At 41.3% G+C, this 9,177-nt stretch overlaps 1 protein-coding gene across 1 annotated transcript in view; it reads right to left on the minus strand.

Annotated features, from left to right (window-relative positions):
* si:ch211-113g11.6 (uncharacterized protein LOC559008 homolog) overlaps window positions 1–7,982 on the minus strand; it is a 31,259-nt gene extending 23,277 nt beyond the window's left edge. Inside the window, exons 1-2 of the mRNA XM_061820269.1 lie at window positions 7,604–7,982; window positions 1,843–1,982 (exon numbers count right to left, since the gene is read on the minus strand). Of these exons, the coding sequence (XP_061676253.1) occupies window positions 1,843–1,982; window positions 7,604–7,715 (252 nt within the window). The 5' untranslated portion in view covers window positions 7,716–7,982. The remainder of the gene's footprint in view (window positions 1–1,842; window positions 1,983–7,603) is intronic.
* Window positions 7,983–9,177: the final 1,195 nt, after the last annotated feature.

Below are 9,177 nucleotides of genomic sequence, written 5' to 3' on the forward strand. Positions count from 1 at the left end.
AAAACATTTATCGTGAGGCAGTCATTCTACGGGTGCTGATTTGTTCGGCCAGTCGGGACAGAGTGTACCGCCCTTGGACCTCAACCAGGATATGAAGTACATTGAATCCGTGTTCAAACAGTTTATCTTCGCTCGAACCCGGCGACCCATCACATTTGACCAGTTTGTTGCTGCGCTGCTCTTCCTCCTCGCACAAGTTCTTTGTACTTGAGTAGCTGTCTCCATCCTCCACAGCGCTCGTTAAAGATGTAGGCGGCCCTTTTTTTCTCTCCCGATATCTTGCTGAAATATGCCTATAAGGCTCGGAAGAAAGCGATGTCCGCAGAATGGCCCCTTCATTAGGTACACAATCTAATTTGATACAAAATTCAGCCTTGACGTAAATGAAGTGAAGGTCATCTGGCATGGATACGTTCTAGAACCACTGACAATTGGGGAAAATCCACAATGTATAGAGACCATGTAAAACCTCCTTTGTTTTATCCCTCTAGCATGGTTTAAAAAGATTTAAACTTATGAGAACATGGTTAAATTGATTAATCAGACTTTAAATAATACTCTCACTTATCTAAAAAAAAAAAAACAGTGTTATTTTTCGCCTGCTTTTTCTCTTTAAAGGATGGTACACGTTACAAATTTTCATTGACTGTATGAAAGTAGGGCTGCATTTCAAAATAAAAGCAAGCGCATAAAAAGTGAAAATTGCACCTGTTCAAATCTAGTCCTTCGGAAAAATAGTTTGCTTCTCCTTTTCTGTTTAGCAAGAGTGAAGTCTCAAATAATTGGGCACATTTTAATTAAATTTGAATAATTGAACAATTTACTTTTGACTCCTAATGGGTTTCCACGTTTAAGCACTTTTTTTTAATGGTGCACCCAGTGGGAACTTTTAACTGAGAAATACAAACAAAAATAACTTGCATTGGTTCACACAATTACTTTTTATTTGTCATTTTCCGAACTTTATTCATCTTAAATCAAATTTGCAGACGTGATTGGCTGTGCAAGGTCACATGGTTTCCTGTTACTCATGTGATTGGCCTGTCTGTTTTACCACTCCCGTAATGCTTGTAATGCTGCACCGCTTAAAATAGAAGCACCCCGCATGTCTTGAATCATAAACAATTTTTTTTTGGAGGGGGTGGGGGTGCTGTAGGTGTGAGTCCGTACGGGACTACCGTATTTTCCACATTATAAGGCGCACCTTCAATGAATGGCCTGTTTTAAGACTTTTCCCATATATAAGGCGCACCGGATTATAAGGCGCATACAATAGATGCTACAGTAGAAACTGGGGTTACGTTATGCATCCATTAGATGGAGTTGCACTAAAGGCTCAATATTGATCCATATATAAGGCGCACCTGATTATAAAGCGCACTGTCAGCTTTTTGAGAAAATTAAAGGCTCTTAGGTGCGCCTTCTAGTCCAGAAATAACAGTACTTCTTGGTCCTGAGCTAGATTGTGGTCTCCCAGTTACTGACCTCAAGTGTGGAGAATGCTGACACATATCTGTGGTTTTTAAATCAGAAGATATTACATCATAAGCAAGTATGAGCTGACCGTGTACAGCAATTTGTCCTCAAAGATGTAGCTGCTCACAGCTTTGCTGTGTTTAGCCATCTTGCAGCCATATGAACACTGGACTTTTGATTGGACTCCCGCATTCCTGGCCTCAGGAGGTACAATAGCTCAAGTAGGACACACCACCCGAGGTTTCCCCCTTGGAAACAATGAACCGTGATACTTTATCACCCCAGTACATAAACACAACGTTGCGTAATCATCACTGATGTCAGGGCGAATAAATCCCGTTTGAGCATTAAATGAGATTTTCCTACCTGCACGTCGCGTACGCCTCGGTTGTTGAACGTGAGCACGTAGATGACGGCCTGGCCGCCCACGTAGAGCGTGTCGCTGGCCTCCTGGTGGTACATGCTGATGTAGTTCTCGGGTTTGTCAAAATGGAAGCGAGAGGGTTCTGAAGAGGGAAGGAAAACAACGTGTCACGCGAAATCTTTTGTCTAGGACCAATATTTCTAAAGTGTCATCTCGCTAAGGCAGTCAAGGTCAAATAGGAGGCGGCCATTGTGAGCAACTACAGCATGACGGGCAATTGCTTATAAAGCTTTACTTTGATTTACGAGTATAATTCATTCATTCATTTCTGAGTTCTCAACAACATCAGCTAAAATCTAATCGAATCAAAAGAAAGTCAACAAAAAGACAGATTATGACCATTTATCTTCCAGCCAGGCAAAAAGCAACTTTAAAAAACTACATTTAAAAACACAAATCATGTGAGGAAATTAACTGGTTTTATAAAGTAATGATGTGTGTTATGTGTTTTTTTTTAAGGGGGCGTGGCCCAGTGAGTGATGCCAGGAGCTGAAGTCGGAAACGTGTGAGCATTTGGGGGTGAGTTGTGGTCTACAACAGCTCCTTGGGAGTGTTCTCAACAAATTGTTAAGAGTGCATGGGCAACTCCAGCTTACCTCCCCTCCCACCCTTTTTTTTTTTTTTTTCCTCAAGCGGAGGCATATTTGAAACCCGCTTGTAACTCATATTTCCAAGCAAAAATCAACCAAACCGTAGTTTATGCCTCAACATTGACTTAATGTGGGGCATTCATTAATTAAAGGGGAATTCCGGTGGTTTGCATTAACAATGTATCCAATAGGTCATGTAATAGGTACTCGATTTTGACAGTGTGATGTTAAATCCTCTCTCATTTAATAGCGTTTTGAGAAGATTTTTATCGACAATTACGAATTTTCAGGGGCGCTGCCATTTTCGCAAGTCACATGATCTACGTTGGCAGATGCGACGTGTTACGTGCCGTTCCAAACGCTCGATTACATGGGACAACATTACGCTCAGCGCTGATTTCTCGGATTTATCCTCATCTGATGAAGGAATAGCAACATCGGTATCGGCCTAGCGAGCTCCGGGGCTCAGCGGGGAGCGACTTCCCGATCAACGGATACTGCTATTTCTTCATCAGATGAGGATAAATCCGAGAAATTAGCGCTGAGCATAATGGTGTCCCATGTAATCCAGCGTTTGGAACGGCACGTAACACGTTACATCTGCGCACTTAGGTCATGTGACTCGCGAAAATGGTAGCGCCCCTAAAAATTCGTAATTGGAAATAAAAATCTTCTCAAAAGACTATTAAATGAGAGAGGATTTAATATCACATTGTGAAGATAGACGCAAACCACCAGAATTTTGTTTAAGGAACCGTTGTGTTTTTTTCAACTTTATTTTTTCCTTTACTTGTTTTCATCTTTTGCAATATTTTTACGTTCATGCACATTTTAAGATCTTCTGAACATTATTTTCTTCTACTAATGTTTTTGTATAAAAAAAACTTTGCTTTGTTCCAAATTGTTTTCTCTTTTGAATCTTTTTTGCAACTCACTTACATTGTGCTACTTTTACTTGCTTCTATTCGCTACTTCTTGTAAATTACTTTCATTTTGTACTACACTTTCTTGTTAGTCTTTATTCTACTTTTGCTCACTGTTGCTGTTGAATATTAATAATTTTTTTCTGCTTCCTTTCCTACTGTCGCAGATGTTTAAAAATGGGCCACGTCTGCTCGCATGACTTGCGGAATAGGCTGGGGGAAGGGGCTGGCATTTTCAAGCATCTACACTCTTTCTAACAAAGGTAAGCAGAACTGCAATTAGTTTCCCAGGATGTTTAGTTTACCGTTAGCTTCAAACAAGCAGCACATTCTTCATTGTGCGGCGTTTTTGTTTTGGTGATTGTTGTTTTATTTATTAAAAATGTACAGTGGTTCTTGGTTCTCACAGGAGTGTGTTAATGAGATTCTCAAGGGGGAAAAAAAATTGGGATTAGAAGGAGTAATACCAGAAGCAGCAATACGTGAAGCAAAAATACGACTGTGGCCACAATTTAGGTACAACATGCACAAAATGAAATTGATTTAATATTAAGCCTGAGGGGATTTGGTCTGAGGCGGCGTCGTAATGTCAAGCTGTAAATCTGTCATTTCTTTGCCAAATATTTCAGTCACAGTATCGTCTGGAGACGCACATCGAGGTGATCCACTGCTGTGCAATACTTTATACGATATTAAGACGTGTTCAAATATTGATCATTTTTCAAAGCGAAGGAAAAGCGTGAGCTTTATTTGGGTTCGATATTTCGGTGACACATTCCAGCAACGTGTGAAGTCCTTCTGACTTAGCAACACTGCACTCAAGACCCAGAACACAACTGTTGTGTATTCTAGTTATCCATCCATCCATCCATGCATCCATTTTCTTAGCCGCTCATCCTCACAAGGGTCGCAGGGAGTGCCGGAGCCTATCGCCGCTGTCAAAGGGCAAGAGGCGGGGTACACCTTAAACTGGTCGCCAGCCAATCACAGGGCACATAGAGACAAGCAGCCACACTCACAATCACACCTACGGCCAATTTAGAGTCTTCAAGTAATGTTGCATGTTTTTGGGATGTGGGAGGAAACCGGAGTGGCCAGAGAAAACCCATGCAGACACCGGGAGAACATGCTAAATCCACACAGGCGGGGCCGGCATCGAACCTGGCTCCTCGGGACTATGAGGCCGATGCTTTATCAGCTGAGCCTCCGTGCCGCCAAGTCATCACATTCAGTCTGGTTTTTTTTTTTCCTCATTTTTGTTCATCTTCACATCCCCACATATTGGTTCATATGTATTCATATCGTCCACTCCTGATGGTTATTTTTTCCTGATATGTGCAGTATCCACAGCCGTGCCTTGACTTGCAAATTTAATTTGTTGAGTGACTGTGTTCATAACTCAAAACATTTGTATCTTAACTGATCTTTCCCCATTCCAATCCACGGATGTGCCAACCCCACAAAAAAAAACAACCTAACATAAATGTTATTTTTTTTGACACGAAAAACAGCACTTTACGGAAGTACAGTGTTAACGTAATTAAATGTCTGAACTGCTAAACAAAAGTGAGTACACCTCTCAATATCTCTCAATATCTAAATGGAACTCAAATACTCATTTTGCCTCTTCAGTCTCTTGTGACTCTTTAGTGTAAAGAGGTATTAGCAAGTGTGTTAATGGTCCAATATTTTGGCTATTTAGACCTTCTAGAGCAAGGGTATGAAACTCAATTTTGGCGCGAGCCACGTCGTAATTACTGTTTCCCTCAGAGGCCCGTTATGACTAAAACAATCTTTAAATCACCTCATCATATTTACACTAGTTTTGAATCAGAGATCAAGTGTAATGGGGTTTTTCAAACATTGTTCACGTTTACTAACACAACAATACTTGCATCTCAATGTTATCATTTATGATACGTGACTTTCAGAATCAAGAATCATGGACCTTCACGCAGATGATTTGCCTCCGCGGGCCGCATGAAATCATGCGGCGGGCCGGATCTGGCCCCCGGGCGTTGAGTTTGACACGTGTTCTAGAGTGACTCCCTAACATTGACTTAGTATAAAAGTGTCAGTTTCAATTCAAACTTCATCTGAAAGGAATCTCGGACCCAATTTTGTATCGGGTTATCCGTATTTGGCTAAAATCGCCCCCTTTCCTCTGATTGGTCGTCTCCGTGTGAGTGCACACGTTTATGTCGACAGCTCGGGAAGAGAAAGAGAAGGCGGCGGCGGTCTTTGCCGGTGACGTATAGTAGATAAGCGTGACAAATTCCAATGACCTGATTTCAGGCCTCGGCAGAATAGTGTCTGGAAACCAGGAATATTTGGAGGATTTAAAACGATATTTCGCCTGTTTACTGTTGCTTACCATAGAGACAATATTATATCCAAAATGTGAGGAGAAAGTTGGTTGGAGGGACACTTTCAATTTAGTGTCGCTCTCACACTCTCATACCGGTTACTAGAAGTTCAAGATGGCGGTGAGCGCGAGCTAATCAGTTGTCATTCGATTTCTTAATGTCATTGCCAGCTGCTTACAGTATAAACCTCTTACAAATACATACATAATAAATACAATACTGCTGGGTATTAGTGGTGTGTACGTTTTCTTCTGCTAAATGAGCGCATATCATTCATGTCCAGGTTGCCACATTCACTATTGACGCTGTAAAATATGAACATAGATACAGTACTCTTAATTCTTTAATATATAATCCCTCTTGTGTGCTTCTGCTTGTGTAATGCTGAAATGTTCCCATTTTGGGGACGTGCAAAAGACCTAATAATACTACTACCATAACTAATATAATAATAATAATAATATTCTTCTGTAATAATATTAAAATAAGTAATAATAAATAAATAATGAAATAATATTCTACTACTATATTAATACTAAGAATAATAGATGTATTTATAAATAAATGGTAAAAAAAAACAACTAATAATAACGTCATGTCATTATACAAGCCGCTTATCCTCACAAGGGTTGCGGGAAAGCCGGAGCCTATCCCGGCAAGCTCCGGGTGAAAGGCAGACGACACCCTGAACTGGTCGCCAGTCAGTCGCAGGGCGTCACTGAGCGGGAATTGATCCCGCGCTGCCCGGACCAAAAGCAGGCATGTGTACCACTACACTATCAGTGACTTGTCTAATAATAATCCTCATCCTTTTTTTTTTTTTTTTTTTTACTAATACTTTTCTCTTCCTCTTGTAAATCCATCCAAGTATTTGTGAAATGCTGCGTGACCTCCCCCTCACCTCATCAAGCGAGGACGTGTGAGGACATCAAGTTTCTGTGAGTACCTCGCACTTCCTTCTCCAGCTTCACCTTGCCTGTCTGCTGATGTGTGTGTGCGCTTTGAATTACAATGACTGTTTACCGGCGTTTACGTCATGTTTAGCACTTCACGCTCATTTTTTTACTGGGGGGGGGGGGGTCCAGAAGATCCACATGCAGCCCACACACACGCACGCAGATGTCACTCCTACTCCTCCTCCTCCATTACACACCCCCTGCATACATTAGCAGGATGTATGTAGTAAAAAAAAAAAAAGAAAAAAAGGTGTGAGTGGAATAAGTAACGACGAGGAGGGGGCATTTATCTTCATCGCAGCTGTCCTCCCCTCCTCCTCTCCTGTATCCAGGCACACGCCCGCACATCGCCGCGCACGCGCAATTTGGGTTTGATTTGACGGCTGGAGCGCGTCTGCTCGCCGCAGCCGCCAGCTCGCTCGTCCCCGCATTGCAGCCCTGCAAGGACGCGGGGAGCAGCGCCGCCGCCTCCGCGCGGCCATATTTCACGTCAAGGGTGCCGCCTCGCTCGCGCGCGCGTATTGTGGAGGATGGTGTTAGCGTGCGCGCGTGATCGACGGGAGTCTCGGTGCGCTAATTGAAAAAGCGCACGCAAAACAGCTGCTGAGAGCTTCTCTCCTACCTGAAGCAAATCTGACTGATTACATGGATCAAAATCTCAATTTTTTAAACGGTGTAATCAATTTAATTGATTTAAGCAGCGGCGGGGGGGAGGGGGCATTGTAACGATTTAGTCATTGTTGCCCCCCGCCACCCTTCCCCATTTTCCAAATGAGTTAACCTGCTGTGCAATGTGCACTAAAATGTCTTTGAAAAAAAGAAAAAAGTAGGATTAAAGCTTGAATAACTAAATTGCAGCTGCGCTTACCGTGCACGACAAATTTCAACCGGGCCGGCTTTGCCATCACGGCGGCGGCAAAAAACCCCACGAGGAGGAGGGGGAGGTGCCGGTGGCGGAGCGCGTCCGTCTTCAGCTTCATCGTCGCCGAAATGAGCCCCAGAAATTGAGAGGAATAATTTAAAAAATCAATTTAAAAGAAAAAAAGGAAGAGCAATCCTATCCGGGATGTTTCTCGGCGTTGGTTTGCTTTCTTCCTCAGTGCCCGATGCTTGCGCGCTGCTGGCCGGCTGAGGACTCGGACGCGTCGCGCCTGGAAGAAGAAGAAGCTCCACCTCGCAGCAGCCTTTCAACAATTGGCTGCAACACACACACACACACACACACACACACACACACACACACACACACACACCTGTTGGTCAGCTTTTCACACATCGGGAACATTGCGAGTGCGCAAAAACGTCACTTCAAATGTCCATTCTGTTTTTTTTTTTTTTTTTTTTTACATTTTGGACGATGAAACTTGTGTTTCTCAAGCCACGACTGAATGCTATTTTAATAATGAACATGAAATAAATAGAGAGCCATCGTGGAAAAAAAAAAAAATCATCCTATGAAATGGTTTTGAGTGGGAATTCACATGTATTTTTTTATTTTATTTTATTTTTTGTCCTTTATAGTGACAAAATTAAGCTTGTCCTGGAGAATCTGCAACAAATCTGAGGGAGAATTCCTGTCAGGTAGGACATATTTGGTGATTTGGTCATATTGCAGAATATGAATGCATAGGCCCAAAAATGCGTTATGGTTCTTGTGGAAATGTTGACAATTATTAATGACAATACTTTAAAGCAGTGATTCCCAGCCAGTATTAAATGCTCTCCCACAAGATGGCTGAATTGACCTTACGGGTCTCGTGTCCATGTCCATAATGAGGATTTGCCATGAAAGTGACGTCATTCTTGGCACATACTTGGATTTAAACATTTTAACCACCAGGTGGCAGGAGCGGCAAATTCTTGAAATTTGAGTTTGCGAATGTTATTAGGACAGAGCATAGTTTGATTCTGTATAACCGCAAATCAATCAAAGATGAGTCAAATCTCGTCAGGGTACAAAATTTCATTAGTTATGCCCGCCAGATGTCTTTACTTAATGGTTGACACAAAAATATACATATGGTTTTGACAATTGAATGTTAATACTGATTAAGGAATGAATACATCATTTCTTGTTTATATGTAATACATATTTTACATTTTAAAAAATGTAGAATGCAAAAGAATGGAGCTTTGGAACTTTTTTTTTCATTTTAAAAACATTGTACATTACTGTCCACTTACTGTACCATATATTCATTTTATCATTGTGCTCTTTTATGTAAAATACAACTACACTATATTATACAGTTGTGTAGATATGTTTGCATATTCTGTCAGAATTTCTAAGATATAGATTATTCTTTCAAGAAAAAGAGTGATCAGGTAAAACTCATTTACTGTATTTTTGATGGAATAAAAATTAAACAGTCAGGCATTTGACAATATCTTATTTGTTAAAATATTATTTTTAAAAAACTAGTCATATTCATCATCAGCCAT

Source organism: Syngnathoides biaculeatus, chromosome 5 (assembly GCF_019802595.1).
Source record: "Syngnathoides biaculeatus isolate LvHL_M chromosome 5, ASM1980259v1, whole genome shotgun sequence".
NCBI lineage: Eukaryota > Metazoa > Chordata > Actinopteri > Syngnathiformes > Syngnathidae > Syngnathoides > Syngnathoides biaculeatus.